The following is a 25,517-nucleotide window of genomic DNA, read 5'->3' on the forward strand; positions in this document are numbered from 1 at the left end:
CAGAGGACACGCCCCCAGCACAGAGGACACGCCCTCAGCACAGAGGACACGCCCCCAGCACAGAGGACACGCCCCCAGCACAGAGGACACGCCCTCAGCACAGAGGACACGCCCTCAGCACAGAGGACACGCCCCCAGCACAGAGGACACGCCCCCAGCACAGAGGACACGCCCCCAGCACAGAGGACACGCCCCCAGCACAGAGGACACGCCCTCAGCACAGAGGACACGCCCCCAGCACAGAGGACACGCCCTCAGCACAGAGGACACGCCCCCAGCACAGAGGACACGCCCCCAGCACAGAGGACACGCCCCCAGCACAGAGGACACGCCCCCAGCACAGAGGACACGCCCCCAGCACAGAGGACACGCCCCCAGCACGGCGGGCACGCCCCCAGCACAGAGGACACGCCCCGCTCCGCTGCCGAGCCGCGGGCCCGGCGCGCCTCGCGCGGGGGCGGAGCTGCGCGGGCGCCCCGCCCCTCCCGGCGCTCGCGCGGGCGCCATGGCGGGCGCGGCCGTGCTGCGCGTGCGGCGGAAGCGCGGCGGCCCCGAGCCGGCCGAGGCGCTGCTCCTCGCCTGCAAGCGGCGCCGGGCCGAGCCCGTGGAGACAAACCTCTTCAAGCTGGTGGCCACCGTGTCCTCCAAGGTGCCGGGGCAGGCCGGGCGGGGCGGAGTGGGCCGGCCGGTGCTGCCGGAGGGGTTTGGAAAGCAGCGGCTCTCCCCGGCTGCCCCTCGCGGGTCTCGCACGCTCCCCTGTGCGTGCGGTGCTCTGGAGGGTGGGCCGGCCCCGGGCAGCGCCGTCCCGGGAACCGAGGGCACGGCGGCTCCTCTGCGCTGTGACAGCCGCGGGCAGGGCAGGAGCAGAGCCAAGGGCCACAGCACACAGTGATCCCCGTGACAAACTGCTCAGCACTCGCTTTTCCACGCTTAGAGACTGTTCTTCACTTGGAAACTACAGAACAGTAGTTCATAAGTGAATAAGTGTCTATAAGTGAAGTTTGAATTTCTGCTGTGTGAGATGCTGAAGCTCAGCCCTACAAGGATAACAACTCCCATCTGCCATCCAGCCTTTTATATTGAGTAAGATTGGTTGTCTTGGGAAATGGTCTTCTTAGGACACAGTAGAGGATATTATGCCTTAAATTTAGGCCCGTTGCAGTCCTCTAAAGGCATGTGTTTTGTCTGGAGAGCTGTTCTGTACCACAAAGTTGTTTAAAAATCGAATTGAAACAGTTTTGGGACTTCTGTTCTATATCGTGTGCTTTCCTCCCCTCATAACAAGGGAATATTATGATTGTTGCTTAAAGTAATAGTAGAAGTGACTTGGAAGTTGTTAGGATTATTGGTAGTGCAGTTCTCCATCCCTTCTCCAAGGAAGGAGCATGACTTGCTATGCTGATGTTATCATTATATTCCTCCTCTTTGTTGCTTTTTCCCAGAACGTACCAGTTCAGAAGTATGTTAAAGATGCCATCACACGAGACAAGGCAGCTCAGAGCCTGCGCCCCTCTTCGGGAAGCGCCCAGCGAGTCCTTCAGGGGCTGCGTTCGGCCAAGCAGGCGGCGCGGAAGGAGAGCCGGTACCGGGTGATTTCCAGCCACCGGCCCCGCTGCGCTGCCGCTGCCGCACCGGCACTGCCCCGCGGGGACAGCCCTGGGGCTGAGGCACGGCAGGATGCTTCACCAGAGGAGAGCAGTGCTGGCGATACGAGTTCCGACTGCTGCGGGAAATTCCAGCTCTTTGATATCGTACAAGAAGAGGAGGCGGTGGGAGACTCCGGTGTAACCACTGCAAACCCGCAGGTCAGCTCTGAACCTAGTGCGTGAAGTACTTTGGTATCGCTGTTGAGTGGTACATGTGGGCAGACTGCTGTGGGAGTTTGCTTGCACTGTAAGTATTCCACTATTTAATAGGAGCTTTAACCAGATTGCAAGTTAGAGTGTTTCATCAGGAGCCTAAGTGCCCTGATGTTGAAACAGTGTGCAGAGCTGCTGCTTAAGGAAGGGTTTGTACCACCCGATTTTTTCTTTGCCCTGGTCTGATGTGGTTTTTTTCATCTGAAAAGTGTTGGCTGTAAATAAGACTTTGCATGACTTTAGTGGAAATAAGCATTTTTAAATTTTTTCTCAGCAGAAGACTGATCCAGATGCAATTCTCTGCAATGCAGTAGAGATGATCCGTGAGCGTTTAAATGTTTCTGAAGACGGTAAAAAAGAACACGGTGACAAAGAAGATGAATATGTTTATGACATCTACTATAAGGAAACATCAGCCCCCGATTGGATTGAAAATATCCTTTCTGTGCAGCCCTATAGAGAAGAATATGAATGGGTAAGGGTGTGAAAAAAATGCTTCTCAACTAGAAAGATCACAAATAAAAGACGTTAAAGTCCTGCTACTAAAAGCTGCCATGCCAAGAAAGGTCCTTTGAGATAGACACTACATGTATGCTCAGTGACTTCTGTTAGGCCTTTTGTAACTGCCAGTCCCATATTCCTGCAGGAATGATGCACGGACATCATATGACAAAATGGAAGGGATGGTGCTCATGTAATGAGAAGAATCTGTCTGGTTTCAAACTGCCAATTAAAATTTGGCACACAAATGTAAACTTGAGTAATTTATGTCTTGCTTGTGATTAGGAGGCAGCCATTAAAATGTCACTGTAAATATGACAATGAAAAGAAGAGCAAGGAGGGACACACACAACTTTCTCAGTACTTGAGGACTTAACTTCATTTTTTATATAAGATTTGGTCATAATAAATTGTTCTTCAGTGACTATGGAGTTAGTAAGTTTAATGTAAGGTTTAGTTTTGTGTTGTATAGTTCCTGTGATCAGCAGACTTGTATGTGGGAAGCCTGAAACAACTTTCTCTCTTCCTTGATCTATTGCACTACTACTGAAGTGAGTAGGATTAAGTTGGACATGAACATTGAAATGCTGGAGAATGGAACATGTACATGTGTGACTTCACTGATTTTTCACCTAAAGCAGATTTGAAGTGTTAGGGTGACTGCAAGGACAACTCAAATTCTTCTGCAGTGTGCCCTGTGTGACTGCAGATTTCTTTCTGCCTGCCATCAATAAGTATTTCCTGGCTCTTTCTGATCTGTACAGGATTGCACAGGTAGATGAAAACCCACTTAATATTCACTATAAATACCAACACTCAGCCTTATGTTTTGTGTTGACATGCAGGTAAATGATGATCCTGGTCCAGAGGAAGCATATGATGATGAAGATGATGAAAATGATGAAAATAACTGGCGTAATGATTATCCTGAAGAAGATGAATTCCTACCTGAGGAAGATAGAGAAAAAGGTACACCTGTCATAAATGCTGCCTGCTTTCCTGCTGTGCATGCATCCCCTCTTTTTTATGTGCTATCCCTAAAAAAGCAATTTAACTGAGCACTGCTGGGGTAGCATTCTGCTCTTACAATGGTGAAATCTGCATAGAGGAGGATTATCTTTCTTGGAACTAGAAGAGAAATTAGTGTTTTTGAAAAGACAAAATTGGTAAGTCAAATTGAGGCTGCTGCAGTTGCAGAGGTTTACTTGCTTAGAGAAGGAATCCATGACTTATGTCCACATGCTTGTGAAACACTGCCTCTGCCTTCTGAAGTCCCTACCCCAGAGTACTTCAAGCACAGTTCAAACCTCAGCTCATACAGAAGTTGTTCAGACTTCTTTAGTTTCTCACTAAGCTTAAACCAATCTGATTAGCCTATTTTTTTAAGTAGAAAGAAGGGACAATCTGGAAGTGTTGATGCTTTCTCTGCAGACTCTGAAGAGAGCTTCAGTGACGAGGACCAATGTTACAGGAGAAGAACATGGGACAAATATCGACAGGAGGTTTTGCAGGAATTCGGATACGATGAGATTGAAGATTTGGGTTCTGACTAACAGCCTGGATTTGGAGATGAAATGCATACTGAAGGTGAACATCTGCTGCTGCAGGAGAATGCACTGTCTGAGCAGCCAGTGTCAGCTCGTGGATATTAAACAGATGGGTGTGACTATGGCCACTTGACAACAAATTTTTTTCCAAGCACAAGATGCTCTCTGCTATAAAATAGGATTTTCTGCTCCTTGTATGTGTTGAAGTTTTGAAGGGACCTTTTATTTATTTTTGTTTTCCCAAAGCTGCACGCCCAGGAGTTTGTACCTGTAGCAAATGTACAGATATGGAGGTGCTGTTGGCAGCAGCCCTCCTGGTCCTGACTAATGTGTCAGGTTGCACAAGAAGATCCAAGTGTCTGCCCTGATGGCAAGTGGAAATCCTCTTAAAACACACCCTGTCCTACTGCTTTATACTTCATTTGTTCCTAAGTGTCAAGTGACTTTCTTCACAAGTGTTTGAGCATATGAAATGCCTTGACCTATCCATTTCTCTCCCCAGTAGTTTTACTGTTGAAGTAGAACAATGTGCATTTAAATTGTAAATAAATTTTTTGACCAAGTTTTTTTACTCATTGAAAGATCACACAAGTTGGTACAGCTGAACCCAGGTCACCATTTTAACTTCAATTTATTCATCTTTAAAACAATTCCATTGTACTTGTTTGGACACAAGGTATTTCAGGACTCTCCTATTGAGTCTATAAAAAGTAGCTACTAGGATTACCTCTTAGCTAGTTAATGTCATTCATAAACTGGAGGCTGCAGCAGTACTTAGGCCCATCAGTTTTTACTGGTAATGGCAAGGTAGTGGAGGCAAGGCATTTCTGTTTGCTTCAGAGAAAGGTTAACATGGCATGCAAAAATCCAAATATTCCCACTATTATTCAAGTCACTGATGCACCTGTGGTGCACCCATTGAAGTGTGTATTGCTTCCTCCACAATCTTATAATTACAAGGTTTTGTTCAACTTAAATGCACCAAATCATCCATATGGCCAAACTCAGGTCAACTGAGACAGACATTCTGAACTAAAGTAAAAATCTCAACTGTGTTTTTGAAGTACATCTCACTTTGCCAGACAAACAGGCTGACTTCTTGTTGCCTTCTGCTGCACCAAAATTCAATATTAAAACTGCCCTGATTTTTGGCGTACAGCTTTGGAATTACACAGACTACAAATTTGCATGTCTGTGCTGCAGTCGTACCTTCTACTTCTGTTTTTATTTCTAGTTTTTCTCCCTCCTACTTAGCTGTCAAGATCTAGTATCTGCTACAGAAGGAAAAAAAAGTAAAGTGTTTTCTGGAGGGTTTTAGATGGTCGCTTTCTAGTGAACAACACTGAAATTTATTAAGGGAATTTTCTGACTGCTGAGGTAACTCTGCTACTGTGTCTTCACTGAAACAGTTCACAGATAAATTCTTACAGGCTTCAAATGGAACATTTTAATTTTGGAAGTTTCATAAAACCTAAAAGAAATTGAAAAAGCACTAACACATTAACAAGAAAAAAATCAGCAAACATTAATCAAATCTTTAGTGCCCAAATGCTTTGCTGATTAAATACTTGGCATAGTCAGATACATTTCCATGTAGCATACAAGATAAAATCTTTAAAGGAAAAAGGTTGGTTCAGTCTATAAATAATGGAGCAGAACTTAATTTATCATTAGGGGCAGTAAAATGAATGAAGTAGCTTGTTGTGACCAACAACAATCCCAGTTTTCTTCTGGGATAAGAACTGAGCTAGTACAGCAAATCATTTCATGCAAACATCCATCAGAATTAAGCTGGAAACGACTTCGTCTTTGGCGTCAAAGTGGGTTTTAATCTAAATAATGCATTACTTCACCACCTGGTTCAGTTCTGCAGAAATCTGATTTGATCCATTCGCTCTTATCATTTTCATACCGATTCTGAAGAAGAAACAGTGTTGACACACGCTTGTGTGAGTGGGTAATGAGGAGGTAATAATTTTTTTCCATGAAAACCTGCCCTGAAAACATGCCACAGTTTTGGAGGATGACATAAGGACATAATCCACGTTAGAATCCATCTGCAGGTAAACATTTTCAGCATTTCTGAAAGACCACCGAAAACAATTTTTCTGTGTGTTCCAGTTGCAGCTCTTCCCTTTCATTTGTGTGATTGCTTTATCCTCCCTCCTGCTTCTTGTAATGACTTTAAACTTCAGTTGGATTTGATTTCTAACTTCTTTTCCTCATTTGGGTCCATCTCTGTTAAAACACAGTAACAGAGCAGCTGCATGTTTCGTGTGACTGCACCTGCACAGAAATTGGAGACAGATTAGAACAACAGCCACCTATCTCAACTCTAATTACAAAACACATCTGACTAATGAAAACTGTCAGGAATGCTGTCTCACTTCTCTTTAGGGAAACAAACAGTAAAAGTTAGTGAAATAACTGTGTCATACTCAGTTTTTTTAACAGATAATATCTTAAACTGTTCTGTTGATATCCTAGGGTGTTTTGCTTCTTAGGCACCCTGCCAAGTAACAAGTAAAACCTTTTTTCTCTATAATTAAGAGCATAAAATTGAAATAAAACCAGTAAAACTAATGGCACACAGGAAAAGCTACAAGATTACTGAGTATTTACATACATTCTACTACTGCAGCACCACATCCTGCTTTCAGGGTAAGGTTATGCCATAAATCTTCCTTACCACATCCCTCATCATAGCTGTCTCACATAGTAACAAAAGAACATCCATGGACAAAAATTCAGCAGAAGGCAAAATTCCATTCCTTACTGACATAAAATCTATGTATCTATCTTCTATCTTCAAGTAACTGATTTGGTAAAGTTGGACAGTTTGTGCTACCAAGAGTGTTCACACGTTTTACAGTCATCAATCTTTGTTAAAGACTTTCCTGATGTTTTGGCTACTGGTCAACAGTGTTTGACAGGATCAAGGCTGCTTCTCTTTCCTCCTACTCTGCTCTTCCTGCAGCCAGCAGGATGGGAGGGCAGGAAGTTTGGCAGGAAGATGGCCAGAAGAGCCCACCCAAACTGCAAAGGGCTATTTCGTGCTATCTGATGGCACGCTCAGCAACAGAAACGGGGTGAGCAAGAAGTGTTTGCCTGTGGGAGTGTCTTCCCACACGGCTGTTGCTTGGAGGCTGGCTGCACACTGGACTGCCTGTGAGATGTGGGGCTGATTCCTCTTGCATTGGCAGGTGTTTTTCCCCTCTTCACTTACTAAACTTTATTTGACTTGACCAGCAGATCTTCCCACCTTTGCTCTTCCCGTTCTGCCCCTCGTGCTGCTGGGGGTGCTGCTGAGCCAGCGGCTCCCTGGGTGCTCAGCTGGGGTCAGCCCACCACAACCCTTTCCTTTCCTGTTTACTCTTCCTCTTTCCTAACAACATCTCCAGCTAACAAAGAAACTTACCTATAAACTTGTTAATAAATTGAGGTCTCCTTGATGCAGGTAAATAGACTCCCAAGAAATAGAATGGAATTCCAGATAAAGCAATGGCAATTCCAATCACTGAATTTACAAAGTCACTATAGAGTGGAACTACCACCAGAAATATTGTGCATAAACAAAATATTATTGGGAAAGCCAGACTCAGCTGCAGACAGAAAAAACAGAACACAATGTTAATGAAATATTCATTGTCTATAGTTACAAACATTATGATACAGACTTTTCTCTCTGAAACCCACTTTGTGAAATTCTCTGCTCTTCCTCTCATATATCTGGCTACTTAGGACCTAAGCAAATGGCAGAATTATTCTTAACAGAGCTGTTGCTAAAAAATGCAAAAGTAATCAAGCATAGTAACTCTGCTGTGCTGACAGAAAGTGCATAATAGCAGGCGGCTTTTTAGACAAAACCAGTAAAACTTGGGAAACAAGAATTACTGAGTTTTTTGAGTAGAGACTCAAAGTATGAGAAGGTTATTAGATGATCAGATACCATCAGAGCTAAATGTAGTCCACAAACAGAGTTACTTAACTTGAGCATTCCCAATCAGAGATTTCTGCTGCTAGATAAAAGACTAACTACTATGTTAGGCTACTGAGGCATTCTCCAGTGGCCAGACAGGATTACTTACTGAACTAGTATATAATTATTGACTATACTGACACAACACTCTCTTGTTGTTACCTAGCAGACAAGCTAACTTTCATGGTACAACACCAAAGGGAAACCATGCTTTATGTCCTGATCAATCTGTAACCTTTAGACTTAACATGTATGGTCCAGATTTTAGACAATAATTTTATATTATATGGACAGCAGGGATTTTAAACAATTGTGTAATAATTATTACCTTAAGAGGTCTTGGTCGATCTGGTTCTTTCCAACGTAGATATAACTGCCCAGCAATAGACAGGCCAACAAAAAACCAGTAACTGAAGCTGAAGTAATTAATTAGCTGGAAGACATCTTCCACAGCCAGGTAAATCAGGGTCATAAAACACTATCAGAAAAAAACAAGAGTAAAAATCTAAACCCAAAAGTTTGAAACTTACTGTTTATCCTGGTTTTTGCCTTCAAGTAACACCTTATAATCTTTGGTGTTTGGCATTATTTTATGCCTCAAAAAATCACCCTGTCAGCAATCACCTTGACAACAGTGTATTTTGTCTCCTGTGAATTTTTTAAAGTTTTCCTTGAAATAATTCATAATTCTGAAAAAGTTGTCTTAATTCATCGACTGGATCCTAATAAATTACATTCTGCTTAAGGGGACTGGGTTTCTCAGAGCTGCATTTAGACGCAACAAGGATCTGAGAGAAGCACTTTGGGTTCTAGGAATTATTTAGTCTTGAGCAGCAGAAATCTTTTATATACAATAATGTAAATTATTAGTTGCAGTTTCAGTTGGCTGAAAATGCAATCCATTGTACTCCATGGTATGCAGAACACAGTTGTTATGGCATGGCCTTCTGCTAAACTGATGTTCTGATTTCAGCATGAAATAGAATACGTACATGGACTAGTTCCTTTATACTTCTCTCATGTTATTTTTTATACATATATATTTGTGTACATTTTTCTAGCCCCGTGTTGAAGCTCCATTTTGAGGGAAGCTGTGCTGTGTGTCCCATCTAATCAGTTGAAAAGAAAAGCAATAACAACTTGCATTGAAGAGCAGCGCTGGCACAGGTGTGAACCTCTTTATGTGGATCATAGACAACAGGTCAGGAAGGTGACCTTCCCGAGATCCTACAAAAAACAGCCTGGAAAAAAGCAGTAAAACACATGTTGAGACCACAGGCAAGAGAGAATAACACCAGTCAAAATAAATATTTACAACACTGAATTTCTGCCCTTTAAACTGGAACCTGGATTCAACCCTTCTTATAAAGATATATTTACATCTTTATGGTACAATAACCATTGAAAGATAGATAAGCTTTTAGAAACATGCTGTTAACAACCATTTTTTAAAAAATAATCCTACAGGTAAAATAGACAACATCAACAGTAACTGAAACAAATTTCTATTGTTTCACAGGATTCTAAAAGCTAGCACTGAAAACATTCCAGCTTAGGGAAGAACAGTTTTCAATGCCAACCAGATGAGATTACCAGGTCCCTAAAATGATGTCACTCAAACATATGCTCAAAAAACAAACACACACAATTTTATTACCATCTGTTCTATATTGACTGCTTCACCAAATGATTATATTTCTTCTCAATAGAGGCACTGAAAATTCACTCAATGGATAGGAAGAATATGAAAATGCCTGAATAAATCTATTTAAAACTAGTTACATCCACAATTAGTGCTCAAAGAAAAGGTTCTATGGAGTATCCTAGGCTTTCTGATTGCAGCTTCATAGCTGTAGCAAGTTTTTAAGGGTTTTTCCAAGTACAGAGTTTTAAAATACTGATTCTAAAAGGTCAGTAAGTTTTAGATAAATACTGATATTTAGAAAAATACATTTGAAAACAAAAACTTGCAAGAATTATTCTATCAAGTAAAATGGAAGGTAATGCAAACAATCAGAAGGCTTGAGGACTCACCACACAGACAAAATCAATTTGACCTTATAATTATGCTCTGCATATACTCAGGATGCTTTGGCGAAACAAGGCAGTGTTAAGGGTGTATGTACACACAAACACACAGAGGTTTATTTAGATCTGTTGTTTTCTTGTGGCTATTCATTATAGGGTCAGTTACAAAAGTATTTTTGCCTCTCTCATAATAGATCAGTGTAACAGTAACATATAAAAGGACTTATGAACATTTGTCAAACTAAAATAGATATGCATTACCTTGATGATGCTAGAATTGAAGCATTAAGTCCACCAAAACAAGAAAAGGCTACAGCAATGGGAATTGTCCAGCTGAACATACCAAATATCTGGTCAGCAAATGTCTGATGAAAAGGAAAAGAAAAGGAAAAATGAATATCTGAAAAGAAGACTCTGTAAAACAATGACATCAGAGCTTTTGTAATATGCTTGTATGGAAAAACAGTAACATAGTAAAGGATAGTCCATAATGCAGCACAAAGAATCACACAGCTTTCTAATTTATTTATGGTTTCTAAATAAGCACAAACTTCTTTAGCTAAGCATCTGAAGTCATATTTCACAAAAATAATGCTCACAAAGGAAAATAAAATGTTTTGAGAACTTTCTTCCCAATCCTAATATATTTTATTATCTAACTGACCTACAGAACACAAGTGAACATTCTTTGGATTACTAAACAGGGAATAACCGTAGCCAGTATCACACCTACTCTTTACAGATACTCTTCTAGGAATCTACTTTATTTTCCTCTTTTTGCAGTTTCCTGAGTAACATCTTTTCCTTCAGCTCCACTGGCAAGGCCTGTGGGCTCTACTCTCACAACCTGGCAAGAGACAGAGAAAGTGATCTTATCACTTGCTCAGCAGTTGATGTTGCTAGATAATACTGCAAGAAACTGTGGTGACTGTCCAGGGTAGAGCTCTGAAACCAAGAACTCAAGAGCATCAAAGTTTCACAGCAAGCAGTAAGAGCCACTGGTTGCCAAAAATCTTGGATCTAAAACAAAAATGGGTAAGAATTTGCAATACACTCTCCTGGTCTATTCTGTTCAACCTCCTGGATGGAGAAAAAAGGGAGAGAGAGTATCAGACAACACATTTGAAACATGAAGAAATTTAATTCACGCAGACAGACAGGTATTCTACCTCCTGTCTTGGTCTGAGCATTGTACATATCTGAACATTAACGTGAAGTTAGGCAGAAATCCCCTCACGCTGTGTTCAGAGGACATGGGTGGAAACCTTCCTACCCATCCCAACTCTAGCCACACATCACTAAATCACTTCCATGGTTTCTTTCACAGAAGCAAAGTCATGGCAGCAAAAGAATCATGGCTACATTAGACAGCATGAAGTCACTATTTAAGGAAACAGGAAGGTACATACTCATGTATAAGTAGTATTTAAACAAAGATTTGAACATTTTATACCTTAGCAAGTAGCAGTAATCTAAACTTTCTCTTGCTTTATAAATTTCAAGATCCTCAGACAGGAAAAGCATAGATAGTAACTCAGCTTTCTGCAGGTTTGTCTGTTATAAACATTTTCTTCAGTTTTTAGTATTTGAGTATTTTTAAACACCTTGCCCTTGACCTCCCCTTAAACACACTGGTCTTCATAATAACATTTATGAGCTAAGGAGCACAATCAAAGGTGATAAACACTCAGAACTGGCCTTTATCTGTACCATATGAAGTTATCTCTATTTAACAGTGGTCAAATTTTGATTTAATTACTCCAGGAACCAGATCATCAATAGGAATGCACTACAATCTGTTTCCTTAATGTTTTTGTAGGTCAAAAAAGCCTGTTTGATTTTCATGAGACAAAAGCCTGTAATTACAATGTCAATCTTTAAGCCACAAGATGCTGAGAAATTCACTGACATAAACCAAAGCCTGGCAGCTATAGTTTCCTGTTCTTTGTCTGCACTGAAAAACTGCTTTGTCCAGCACATTATCCAGGTTATGGCTCAGAATCCAACTCTGCTGTGTACCATCATTAACACTAAAAAGCAGAATGTGTTCCATCCTTTTGTGTAATTTAGTTGAGCCTCAAAGGCAGACAGGATTTTCTGCTGCTAAAGGACACAAAACCACATAATCACTTCAATGGAACCTTGCTTAAAGGCTCGAAGTCAGTGCATTAACTGTGTCACCCTGCTTCTCAGAAAGGCACCTCTCTTCCTGAGCTCTTTTAGTTTATCCATTTTAGCACAGCTTCCCTCAAAATGGAGCTTCAACACAGGGATGGAAAAATGCAGAGATTCCTACAGATATTATAAAAAATAACATGAGAAAAGTACAGAAGAACTAGTCCATGTACGTATTCTATTTCATGCTGAAATCAGAACATCAGTTTAGCAGAAGACCATGCTGTAAGAAATGTGTTCTGTATACTATAGATTTTATTTTCAGCCAACTGAAATTGCAACTAATAATTTACATTATTGTATATAAAAGATTTCTTCCACTCAAGACTAAATAATTCCTGGAACCCAAAGTGCTTCCCTCAGATCCTTATTGCATCTAAATGCAGCTCTGAGAAACCCAGTCCCCTGAAGCAGAATGTAATTTATGATCCAGTCATTGAATTAAGACAACTCCCCCAGAACAAGAATGAGGACGAGATGAAAATTCTAATAATAAATTGCTTTAATATTTTAAAGGAATATTTAAAACTGAAGCCAAACAATAAGTGAAATTACCAGATGCAAAACTCCTGAAGGGTTTTTTGTTTTAATATATAAAGTTAAGATATAGAACAAGATGTTACAGAATTCAGATGTTTAGTAAAATTGCCTAAAGGATAAGCATTTAGATAAGTAATATTAACAGCTGAAGCTAAAGAAGACAGAAATAACCTATGAATGTAATCTAATGCCAAAGGATGCAGATTAGCTAATATATCATTTGGAGAATTTTTCTCCTCCTAGGGATATTCTTTGCAAGCATTTTCCATTTCCTTTTGAAACATCTGGTAATGGGCCAGTGTGAATGACAGATGCAGGACTAACTCAAAGGCTATTTCCCTCCCACAAATTATAAATAGATCAAAATGCTACAGATTCAATGCACTCTGGATGCAGGTTATGTGCAACATCAACTGATCCAGCTCAAAGCCTAAATAAGTGATTTCCCTAGGGCTGCACAAGTCAGACTCTTCAAAAGAGAGAGTAATATAGTGACAACCCCTACCAAACACTGCCATTTCCAATTAACTTTCTAATGCTGTAGTTGGGATTCCTGCCAGAGCAAAGCGTGGAGAAACTTCAAGAGCTGAACTTGAGGTGAGGCAATACAAAAGACTATTTTAATTGAGAAGCATCAAAAAAAAGTTCAGCTTGGTTTGCCAAGTAGATCTGCCTGCAAAATGATCTTTCAGCAAAATGAAGTTGAAAGGTACCTAAAGTTTGGCTAATCTATCTATTGATAATAAATAACTGGCTTAACATGAACATAAAGACCCACCTGCCTTTAGGCAAGTGTTTTCTGATAGGGTTTCACCTTCATTTCTAACAAAAATCAACCAAGTTCATTATTACTACTCAGACACTTGAGTACAAATTTATAAATCCTTCAATATCCTCCTTTCAGCAGATGCCAAGAAATGTCTTCTTTAAAGCTCAGCTATAGTCTCTTGTGAACAAAGACAAACCCAAAGATTTCCACAGTGTTTCTTGCTAAAAGAGTTATTGAAGTCTAAGTTAAAGCAGCCAGAATAAACATTCACTGCATGCATATCAGAGGATTATTTTGCGTAAGAAGGCAGTGCAGAGATAAGTACAATACGAAATCAAGTTATCAAGCACACACACTGAGTGCACCGCACCAAGAAAGGAAGTGAGGAGGGAAAAGTAGAAGAGTTAGTGGCTGCTTTCTGCTAAAACCACAATTGTACAATCATGGATCCTCCACAAATGAGCCAGACATGGGCTCTGAGCTGAGCTCCTCACCAATTCTACTTCAACTACTACTACTTCTGGGAGTTGTGAAGTGCATTTATAAAAACAAATGAGCTGGCAATGAAGGAAAGAATGGAACATTCACAAAGGTATGTGGAGGATGACAGAGAGCCTACCTGGAGGCAGCTATAGGCAGAAACATTTAGTCCACCATAACAGGAGAAAGCCACCACTATGGGGATGGATATCATCTCAGGATTCTTCTGAGAAATTCTGAAGAGCGAGAAGGATTAAGAGATTAAATTGTCATCTCTGCTATCGTCTGACAAGTCCTGTAGTCCAGACTTGAATTGTAACTTCTTCTAACAGCTTGGAAACAGAGAATTCAGAGAATTGCTGATGTAACACTTGCAATTACAGATAAAGTTCTTTTATGCCCTCCCATCCATTGAATATGTAAGGTATACATAGATACATGCACACTGTAGGACATGCACCTGGAATTGTTCCCTTTAGTTCTGGTTTTTTTTTTTTTCAAACCATCCTCAGGGAATAATAATGAAGCAAGAGGCTTTCCAGCCATGCACTTCTCAGCTGAACTGCCCTTATTTCATCCTGACTAAATGTTACTCCCAGAAGACTGGTCAAAAACTGAATTGCATCTTTGTTTCAAGGCAGGAATGACTGATTAAACTGCATTTTATTTTTGTCTTGGGTTAGTTTGATCTCATGATCATCAGCTGGTAAGTTGTGAATAGTTTGCAAGAACACTTTTTTGTCCTTTTAAAGGTCCAAACAACAGTTCTGTACAAACGGGTTAAACTAAAAGCAGCAGAAATTCTAGCATCAAGAACTGCCACAACAAAATACAGAGGATACTGCCTCACACTCAGTAATTCAGGCACATAGATGAGTAGCAAAACCCACATTCACATTACAAACCACAGGATGAGAGCTGTTTCATCACACTTAGCTGCCCACTGCAAGTGCACTTAGAGGCATGCAAGAAATGTCAGACTGCACTGAGAGCGTATGGAGGCACAAGCACATGTGAGGCTGGCAAAACACCAAACAGTATTGACTGGAGGGACAAATGGAGAAATGCAAAGAGAATGTATCCTAACATGAAACAGAAACTTCTACCAAAAAAATACCCAAAGATTATGAGATGTCTCTATTAGGAAAGTTTAAAAGGCATCTATGGAGCCTCTTCATGTAACTCTTTTCAAGATCCTATTGCCCAGGAGTTTTTCCAGACTAAGTTCTATTGACATTCTTATAGTGAAAATCATACAGAGCAGTAAGGGGAGTTATATATATATGAGTAATCTGACTGGTATTTTGGAAACACAATTAATTCTGCTTTAAGATTTCTCTTGACATGAAGTACAAATACATTCACACATTACAGGAAGATCTGGCAATCAGAACTACAGTATGTTTTCTTAATTTTGAGCTTCTGAGGACTCTAAGGTGCTATTGCCTAAGAGAAACAAACTCTTAATTTATGGCAATCAGGAAGATGCACATGCCAGAAAAAAAAAGCACCTGAGCAGAAGTTTTCTCCCACTGCTATAGATTACATTGTCAGGATACTATATGACATCTCTCCCCAGTGACCAAACTAGATTTAATGTCACATATATTAAAAGAAAGGAACGAAAGCACATAAACCAAACCCAGAAAACTGTAAAGGTGCAAAAGAAAGCAATTTAAATGTGTCTCCTGTAATTCTTGTTTCGATTACCATGCTGTTGATCAATTCTACTCAAACAGACATAATTCTCCCCTTGTATTACTGGAACACCTTTACTGGGAGGAAAAGGTACCAGTGCAGTAAAACGTCCAGCATAAAATTCCCACTTCATTTTTAGGTCACTGAATACAATCTTATGGCAAGAGAACCAGCACTGCTCTGCTGCATTTGTATATTGCATTCCTACTTGCATGTAAGATGTCCCTTCTGTAGAGCCCACATTAAAATTTCCAATGTCAGCCCCAACAGAAAAACAGTTCCATTTATATTTTCATGAAAGTGCTGAATATATTTGATCTAAACCTTGTCAGGTGTTCATCCTCTTCTTAGCATCTTTCATAGCTAGCTGTAGAACAAGGGTTCAGTGTTTTCCAAGTCTCTTACCTATCTCATACTGAAAATATAATTTAGCATTCTGAAGTTCAGCTCAGCTTTTCAGCTTGGACTCCCCAGCCAGAGAACTTCTATGTAGTTGGCATTGGGAGTATTGCATTGACAGTGGAGCAAGCTCCAAGAAAGAAGGCAAATAACTTACTGAACAACTCTCCCTCTAAAAGCAACTGCCTGCCCCTAATGAAGAGTTGTTCAGTTGTAAGGTATGGAATGTGCTCTTCATCCAAAAAAACCTTACTGAGAGGTGCCTGTGCAAGCAAAGAAGAGGAACATGACACTGATGGCTAAGGATAAGCAGATTTTCCTCTTCAAAAAAGAAGGCAGTGAAGCCAATGAAGGAAGAGAATACTCAAAAGGTCTAAGCATAGCTTAAAAATTTCTGTCTGAATTCAGTTAGAAAAAAGATACTCAACATTTATTAAACTATACCCCAAAGAAGAATAATACAGCTAAAACACACAGCCTCCCACGTTCCAGTTCATTGAGGGAGCATGGCAAAGCAAAGCAAGCCTGCCCTAGAATACAAGAGCACCAGGGTGAATTGACTGATCTACACTGGACTCACGAGATGATATTCAAAGATGCAGCTGAAGTCATCCTCTTTATCCCCAGTTACCTGACAAAGTTTGTACATCAAAGAACGATGGCAGCTGGCTATGCAGGACAACTGACTGCTTCAATCAGTTTCAGCTCTTCCAATTAAAACAAGTAAGCTGCCAAATATCACCAATTGTAGGAACTCAATCAAGACCCACCGACATGAGCAAACACAGGAAGCAGGTAACAAGCTGTAACAAGCACTGGCAGCCAGTGTGTCTCCTGTCAGGAGACAAAACAGCCCAGAAAGTGCTTGTGGAGCCAGCTGCCACTTTCACAAACAAAAACCCCAACAGCAGTCTCAAACAAAAACAAAGTTTTTTAGTGACAGTGGAAGATGAGATAAAATGTCTGCACTTCTTTACTTGTGCTTGTGCTACAGAGTGATTTTCATATCCGTAAAACTTAATAGCAAAGGTTGTGATGGTTTACATAAGGAGGTAAAACAGAAGTCAACTGTGAAACTCTGACAGGAGTCATTGAAAAAGTGAGTGATTTGACATCTGAAGAGCATTTGGAGAACTTTTAAGCTAGCTGTTGCTGTATCATTTAAATTTCTTCAACAAAAAAGATTTTAAAAATCAGTTGCTTAGCCCCAACACTGGGACTACACCACATAAAGCCAATTGTGATATAATTGGAGGACATTTTATCTTTTCTTTTTCCCCATATAATCCCTTGACATGATTTCTTTTGCCTCACAGCCACCCAGAAAAACAGCACACTAGGTGATGTGGAAAGATACACTCATAATTCTTTTACTCAAAACTTTTAGTCCATTCAGAAATCAGAAATAGCTTCACCCCAACCCTTTACAGCTCAAAGCCTCTTCACTGAAATGGAGAAAGTTACTTCATTTCTTCTCAAAACAGAAACAAGGAGGATGAAATGTAACTGCTGCTTGACTACACCAGAGACTCCAAAATGAAGCAATATTACTACCATGTTTCTTTAAAAATTCATTAATGTAATTTTCACCCTACAGCAACTTTCACCAATTATGTAAAGGGCAATAAGTAATCCCAAATATCCAAGCAGATGAAAGTGGCTCATTTTCATCAGATTTTTTTGAATAGCTTAATTCTTACCTCCTTTCTTCATTCATCCACTGAATACAATGCCCTAAGTCTTCTTAAAGATTCCACTGAGGATAAAACTCTCTACCACTACCCAGAGAAATTTCACCATAAAGATTTTTACATTTTTGTATTATAGGAGGGCTTTCAAATACAGCCATTAGCTCTTCCCCTACCCCCTCCCCAATTAAGTATTTGAATTCAAATTGCAAGTGCACTTTTGAAGCAATTCTCCAAATTACTGCCACTAACTGCTTTTCAGTCCACAGTGTTTGGCACCAGCACTAAAAGGAGCTCCCCTTTCAGAAGGGAAGATGAAGTACCAGAGCACACATGCTGCACTCCCCTAGTGCAACCCATCCTCACTTTGCACATAATGCAAACCCATGCCATGTACGTGTCCTCAGTGTCAGCTCCCCCATTCTACACACACCCTTCCAGGGGCCCACACACTTTGCTAATGCATTAGTAGATCAAGTTTAAAGTCACTTTCATTAATTTGTGCAATTGTTCATCTCAGTGAGAAGTAATCTTCAATAGCTCACATGTTAAGTATTAAAGTTCAGCTGCACTTTCACCTAATCATTCTAAAAGGGATGGAAGTAGTAGCAATCAGAAGAGTGTTGTTTGGCAGCTGATGAGACATCTCAGCAAAAATGCCTTTAGATAGAACATTAGTTCAGCTTTTAAATTCAGGTATTTGGCAAACCTGAGATATAGTGAAAAATTAAATGTTTGGGTTTCCAGAAATCTGTAACACTCTTTAAGTTCCACTAAAACTAGCCCAGCAAATAAAACATCTAAAATACCTTTGGAATTCACAAACATACTTTTTCATTCTTTTCTGGTCACTCAGTGTTTCTGTATGCAATTAGATTGACTAAGGACTTTATAGCATTTTTAAGTCTTCCTTTTTTCTCCTCCATGTTCAGATACATCCCATAGTAGAAAGGAAAACCTAATCTGTCCAGTTCTGCCCATGGTAGAGAGGAAAACATAATCTGTCCAGGTCTATTACAATTTCATGTAGAGCCGCACAACATGTGTATATATATGTAAATGAATACATGAACTCAAATATATACTCACTCTGGGTAAAGAACCAATCTCAAAGAACAACTAAATGAAGTGTATCTAAAATCACAAAAATTTAGGCCTGGGTTTCACATGTGCAGTACGTTTCAGGCATTCATCTCTATTCCTTTATCTGGCCACCAATTCTGCTGCATTGCTGTCACTTGCTGTGTTCAGGAGGATCGATTGGGCAGCCCCCAGGGAATCACTCCCCCAGCCTCCCAGGGTGGGTCACTTTTCCTGATCCCATTCACCATCCAGCTCTACAAACCTTTGTGAGGACAAGGGACAGGAGCAGCAGAGCAGGCACAGAATGCTCTTAGGGGATAGGCTGGATTGGAGAATTTCACTGCTGTCAAAGGAGTGCATTTTCCAAATTTTGTTAGGGAAAAACCTGTGCTGCTTTACAGAAATCAGGACAGACAGTGGACTGTGTATTGGCTTTTAGATCTGTCTGAATTAAGTAGCTCCACAAGGCTTGACCCTTTGTCTGCTGGGAGATGCAAAGGCATCTGAAGCATTTCACTGAAGTGAATTTTTTACAGGTACCATGCTTGCACTGACTCATTCTGTCTGGATGCATAAACATGCATATATGCTATAACAAATTTGCGATAAATACCGCTTTCTTAGATGTTCAAGTACTTTAAATATCTCAGTAAGTTAGGCCTGCGATAAGGTTAAGTTATAAGCTAAATTAAATGGTGCTAAGTTGTTCTTTTGTTAAGTTGCTGAGTTCAACTCAGAAGTTGTAAATTAGGCTAAGTGCTACTAAGTACTATTTGGTTGTTAAATTGTTAACGTTAAGCTATAACTGAAGCTTAAGGTATAAGTTAAGTGTAAGTACTGTTACGTTTGAGTGTTGTTAAGCTTTAAGGCGGATTCCTTTTTGTCCTTGCTCTCAGTAACCTTCCATCACACTCATGCTCACACACACCCCCCTAGACAGTTCTCGGTTCATTTCTGTTTTGATTGCCTGGATTGTATTTGGTTTTGTTGTTGCTTGGTGTGCTTTAATTATCCTGTAAGTAGCAGAGTGAATTTGCCAATGAACTTAGTGTGCTGTTGCTTTCTATTGAATCTGGTTTTTGCTTATACCCTTACCAATGATTTTTTAAACGACCTCAAACACTGGTTTGTAACACTGAGTCAACTTACCACTGCCACAGCATCACTCTCGAGAACAGCGCTGGCATCCAGCACTGTGTAGTAAGCTATATTGGTCATAATATAGATAACAGTCACAATTGGCATAGACACTGCAATAGCCAGGGGCAAGTTCCTGTAAGACAAAAAAAACCAAAACTCCAAAACCCACAACTGCAGAAAAAGAAAAATTCCATTAGTAACAGATTGAAGTTATTTATTTGTATCATTTACAATAGATAGAAAAGTAATGAAGCCAGCATAAAGACTTCAAAAAATGTATCTCTGGAATCAGAGTTTGCTTTCTTTTATAACTAGAAATTCTAATACAGAAGACTAGAAAAAAATCTGATTTTTATATTCACTGAAAACCTAAATTATGTGTAAAAAGGGATTCTCTGCAACTGCTCTTCAAATACTCTAACTTCAAGTTTTCCAGATCTATAGAAAAAGCCTTCAAACTTACATGCTTTAAATTATTTCCTCAATCAGAACCTGAAGAGGCAGAGCTCTGAAGTACTGCACCCCTTCTCCCTGGGGAGTGGGGCTGTCCTTCGAGCACTTCTGGACCTGGTGCAGGAAGATTTATTAAACCATGTTGTTCTCATCTGCACTCACCTCTGCAGAAAATAAATTACCTGGGCCTCAAAAAAAGATGCAGATCTAAAACTGCTGAACAGCTATGAGCCCCAGCATGTGGTGTATCTTACTAGCAAACACATATCTAGAAAGCTATAAAAAAAAAGGCAAGAGTAATAAGAAAACACTGCTAACCTTTAGATGTGAGTAGATAAGAGTTAACTGTGAGATAAACACACAGCCCTGAGTGTGCAGCTCCACAGAAAGAAACTACAGAGCAGAAACAGATTTTTAATATTAGGCTTTGGCTTTTCTCAGCCTTATTCTTTCCTCAAACCTCACAGGAATATTCAAAATTTTCAAAAGGGGAAGCAGAGCTGAGTGTTACTCTCATGTCTGCCCAGTTTGAAATCAAACAAAGCAGGGTGACACTGACGTGCATTTGCCAGGAACATAGTTTTCAATAACAACAACAAAACCTCCAAAAAAACAAAACCCAAAGCATAAAAATGATCAGTCTGACTAAAACTTTGAAAGTTTCCTCAAAAACTTCCTGTGGCCCAGAAGTCCTGCTGTTTCTGTCTGCTGCCATGGAAGCAGAAAAACAAACATACCCCACAATCCTCCCTATAAATCAGTAAATTAGTAACTGGGAGTTCTGACTCCTCTTTCAGGTGCACACTCAGAGTAAGAGACACGTGAATTCCAGCACAGAGAAGAAAAAGAAGCAGAAAACTGTGAATTTAATTCAGAAATACTGCACAATGTAACAAAAATCTCAAATAGCATTTTAAGGACATTGCATCTCCAAGGTTAACGCCAAGGGATGACATCAGATGTTATTTGTGGATTGCAACTTCTGGGTGGACAGGCAAGAAGGCACTATCAATCAAGTGAACACGAAAAATATGTAATTCTTGCAGCAATTTTGTAGAAGTCTGGAATACCTCATTATTCCCAAGAACTGTCAAAGCAGAAAGCTGAAAACTGAAGTTCACTTTACCAGCTACCATTCTACCAAGAATGAAGCTTGTATTAGGCTCTGATGCCTGTCTAGAGCAAATGATTATGAAGAAATTTTCATCTGCTAAATATCCTGAGAGAAAAATTGTTTTTCAAAACAATTTATCTAATAAAAGAGCTATCAAACTGATACCAGAGACCACTACACTAAATTAAAAAAGAAGAAAAGGCATTGCAACAATATTCAAAAAAGAAGCTTTTTTAGCAGAAAAAAACACGATATGAAGAAGCAAATGATTGATGAAAATACGAAATGCATGTCTTCTGAATATGTGTATTAAATCTTTGCAAAAGGATTTAGAGAAAACTGTCAATCTGGAATTCATTCTAACTAAAAATAGCTAGGGTTTTTTTAGACTTGAAGTACTTATCTACTATTTTAATAGATAACGTTCCTGGTTAGATAAATGCTCAGCATTAAATTCAACATCCAACATAGAAGAGAATAAACTGCAAATGTCAAAATCAGTTGGGAGAACTAAGTAAAACGTCTCACATTCATTCTTTATCATTCAGCTACAGCAATCTGAGCTGTTGCTTATAATAGGATGTAAAAATTATCAAAGAGGACTCTTCTAACATAAAGGTGTCTGCTTACATACTCACAACTGGACAAGATTAGCCAGTCACACTTTTAGAGCATAAATTCATGGAAAAGATTAATATTCTTAAATATGAAATCAGAATGATTGCACAGGTACACACAGACAACAGTTAGGTACCTGTTACACCTATTATAATAAATAGTAACAACATCTTGAACTGAAAGCTTATCTAGCACTGAATACAGCATCCTGCAATCATCCACACTTACTTATTCTTATGTTTTAATTTCTTTTTCACTTCTAATGAAGTTTAGTAAATCTTTGCTAGTGGCCATCCACAGCCTTACTGGTAGAGCAGTTCTACTCATTTCTGTGTAAGCTCAGAATTTATCAGTGAATAACAGCCACAAATCCAGCAACTTGGGACCCACCCACATTTAAAAGATCAAATCATTTACCTTTCTGGGTTTTTGATTTCTTCTGTTACGTAATTGAGCGTATCCCAACCAGAGTAAGAAAACAAGGCAGAATACAATGCAAGGGAGATTTCTCCAATATCAGAAGAGGATCCCTCAAAAGAGTTCTTAAAATGCCATGTATGTCCTGTGTGGAAAAGTTGCAATGAAGGACAAGATAATAAAATACAGCAAGTAGTATTTTTCCATGTGGCACACAATACAGAAACAGCTCAGAAACACTAACTCCTTCAGATCTGCTTATTAAGACCTTTTTTTCCAATTCTACTCCATGTCTTAGCCATGAGAATAAGCATGGCATATAAAACTAATAAAAATTACTGGGTGTGTATGATACTGTTGTACAATTAAACCCCTGGTTTGTCCACAGTGGCCAAGAGGTTCAGGAACATTAAGTTCAGACTAAGCTATAAACAACTGGCAATGACAGTACTCAGGTTAAATGTGGGTGTTTATAACATATATATTTAGAAAATAACCCATTCTATTCTTCTATACCCTTTTAAATTTTCAAACATTTGGCAGAAAACAAAGGTTACAAATTACTTTAGATAACTATGACAAGAAAATGCCAAGAAAACAAACATCTACATGGATGTTTAAGGTTTTGCTACTAAAAATAGAAAACGGAGAAAAATTAACAGAGAATAAAGTATTACTGTTAAGGTAAAATTTTTTCAAGCTAAAAGTGTATGTATATTTTTTGACCAGTATTTGTGAAAACTTGTGCCATCTTTTGACTTTAAGCAAGTCAAGACAAGTTCACTAATCACAATTCATATATTCAGACTATATATATATATAAACACACACAAAACCACCAAAAACAGAAAGGCAAGTTACAGTGTAACTCCAAAACATGCCCTATACTATGCATCCTTCAGTATTCAGACTCCATTAAAACTGTAAAATTTGAGGCCTCTAAAATATCTTTACTTATTTCTCTTCTCTACTTTTTATTCCAATCAGATGTCATTACTCCCTTGGCACAGACACAGGTGGAGTAACTGCTGAGTTAGGAAGAGAAAAAGGAGACAATGCCAAGGAAATTAGATGTGAACCAGCTCAGTATCTGTGAAACAAGGGATGGGCAGATGTGCTATATGTATACTCTTGTTTGGTTCAATGTAATTATCTTGCTCATGAACTTTCAACAATAACCAGTTAGAGCAAAGGATATAAATTGTCAGGGAAAGACCTTTATGGCAGCTTTGAAAGCAGGATAATTTTCTTAAGCTAACACACCAACAAATTCTTCCCAGAGCAAGGGCAAAGAACAAAACTAAGTTCAAAATTTCTCTTAACTTAAAGGCACAGTGCCTAACACACACCCTTTCTAATTCTCAACAGCTATTACAGAACTCAGGCTTTGACAAAAAACAGAGCTGTAGTTTCACAAATCTACTTACACATTCTTAGTGCATTTGTGCTTTAAGTTCAGATACTCTCAGACTGGAGATTCATTTTGTAAAAAATTATTCAATTGATCTCACTGTAAAGTAGCATGAACCTTGGAGAAATTTATAACTTTCACCACTCCCACTGTATTCTGCTGTCTCTGTGTATTGTTGTTTTCACTTCCTTTTTAATTCTGTACTGCAGGCTGTAAATAACACAACATTGCTGAGCAATCAATTATCCTATTTTACCAAGTTCAAAGTCAACTGAGATAGGATGGATATCTCATGACACAGTTTTATGACAATGCCTAACATTGGTATTTTCAAGGTGGCTGTATTATACTTTTTTTACTGAGGCAATTCATAAAACATACAGAGGTAATTTACAATCTTTAGATCAGTCACTCAGTTTAACTGATAAACACAAACCTTTGCTTTATTTTACAAGCTTACCCTGGCATATTTCAACAAGTCCGGCGATGATGATAGCAATAAGAGCAGCAACTTTAGCGTAAGTAAATACATCCTGCACACGTGTGCCCCACTTAACATAGGCACAATTTATAAATGTTAAAACACCTAGGGAAGGAAGAAAAAAGAAAAATTAAAAGACTACTTGAACAATGCTCAGTTTAACTCACTTTTCAAAGCTTTTAACTGTAATCTAAACAACTTAGTTGTTATACTAATATTTAGGTTAAACTAAGCCAAATGCATAGGTGCTGAAAACACTGGTTCGAACAAAACAACAGGAAACAGATGTTTTAAGCACTGTTACAGCAGACAGAAGGAAAGACCTTCCTGTTCCCTGATTACATGCTCATTTTCCTAATGCTACCCTTTCTTCATCAGCTGTAGTCTTCAACTACCCCGAAACTAAAAAAACTGCTACATGAAATGATTCATTTCAGTGTACCAACACAGTTCTAATAAATGGAAGATTATCTAGAAATTCCTTTGGCAATATTAAAAGGGTGTTTGAAAAGGTTTCTTTATGATAGGTTGAGGATGAGTTCAACATCCATGGAGTAGCTGCAATGCTAACTATGGTTACAAGTGACTCAATACTCTTTTCCAGTTCTACTAACTGTATTATGAAGAGAGAACATATCGATTTTACAAGGGCATGTACTGAGAGGACAAGGGGTAATGGCTTTAACCGGAAAGAAGGCAGATTAGACTAGATTAGATTAGGTCTCATGAAGAAGTTCTTCCATGTGAGAGTCCTGCAGCCCTGGCACAGGTTGTCCAGAGAAACTGGGGGTGCCCCATTCCTGGAAGTGTTCAAGGCCGGGTTAGGTGGGGCTTGGAGCAATCTGCGATAGTGGAAGGTGTCCCTGCCCATGGCAGGGGGGTGGCACGAGATGATCTTCAAGGCCCCTTCCAACCTGAACCATTCCGTGGTTCTAAAGAGCACATCCCTTACAGCTAATACAACAGCAGTCTGGATTTTTATGAACTGGTAGGAATAATGAGTACTCTGAGTGTATTTAGTCCTCTGTCCCAAAATATATTAGTCACACCTACTTCATAAGACTGCAATGAAACTTGAAATGAGACTTTCAGTTCTCATAAATATTTTGTAGTTGCTGACAAAACTTACTCACATGA

The 25,517-nt window shown here is 39.5% G+C and overlaps 2 protein-coding genes across 4 annotated transcripts in view; one reads left to right on the plus strand and one right to left on the minus strand.

Annotated features, from left to right (window-relative positions):
- Positions 1–453: 453 nt before the first annotated feature.
- Positions 454–4,098, plus strand: SLC7A6OS (solute carrier family 7 member 6 opposite strand). The gene is made up of 5 exons (XM_063410959.1): positions 454–649; positions 1,443–1,805; positions 2,137–2,334; positions 3,206–3,329; positions 3,792–4,098. The coding sequence occupies exons 1-5, from the start codon at positions 506–508 to the stop codon at positions 3,911–3,913; spliced, it is 951 nt and encodes a 316-aa protein (XP_063267029.1). The 5' UTR covers positions 454–505; the 3' UTR covers positions 3,914–4,098.
- Positions 4,099–4,514: 416 nt separating this feature from the next.
- SLC7A6 (solute carrier family 7 member 6) overlaps positions 4,515–25,517 on the minus strand; it is a 30,108-nt gene continuing 9,105 nt past the window's right edge. For all 3 annotated transcript variants that reach the window (XM_063410957.1, XM_063410958.1, XM_063410956.1), the window contains exons 3-10: positions 24,360–24,485; positions 22,489–22,633; positions 19,896–20,019; positions 10,176–10,279; positions 9,031–9,127; positions 8,215–8,364; positions 7,326–7,509; positions 4,515–6,193 (exon numbers count right to left, since the gene is read on the minus strand). In XM_063410957.1, the coding sequence (XP_063267027.1) occupies positions 6,099–6,193; positions 7,326–7,509; positions 8,215–8,364; positions 9,031–9,127; positions 10,176–10,279; positions 19,896–20,019; positions 22,489–22,633; positions 24,360–24,485 (1,025 nt within the window). In that variant the 3' untranslated portion in view covers positions 4,515–6,098. The remainder of the gene's footprint in view (positions 6,194–7,325; positions 7,510–8,214; positions 8,365–9,030; positions 9,128–10,175; positions 10,280–19,895; positions 20,020–22,488; positions 22,634–24,359; positions 24,486–25,517) is intronic.

This window comes from Prinia subflava, chromosome 13 (genome assembly GCF_021018805.1).
Source record: "Prinia subflava isolate CZ2003 ecotype Zambia chromosome 13, Cam_Psub_1.2, whole genome shotgun sequence".
Classification (NCBI taxonomy): domain Eukaryota; kingdom Metazoa; phylum Chordata; class Aves; order Passeriformes; family Cisticolidae; genus Prinia; species Prinia subflava.

Excerpts from the sequence above, each read along its gene's own strand:
- SLC7A6OS (XM_063410959.1), top strand. The coding sequence starts at position 506 with ATGGCGGGCGCGGCCGTGCTGCGCGTGCGGCGGAAGCGCGGCGGCCCC. Across the intron at positions 2,335-3,205 it reads ATAGAGAAGAATATGAATGG|GTAAATGATGATCCTGGTCC; the intron begins GTAAGGGTGTGA and ends GTTGACATGCAG. Across the intron at positions 3,330-3,791 it reads TGAGGAAGATAGAGAAAAAG|ACTCTGAAGAGAGCTTCAGT; the intron begins GTACACCTGTCA and ends CTTTCTCTGCAG.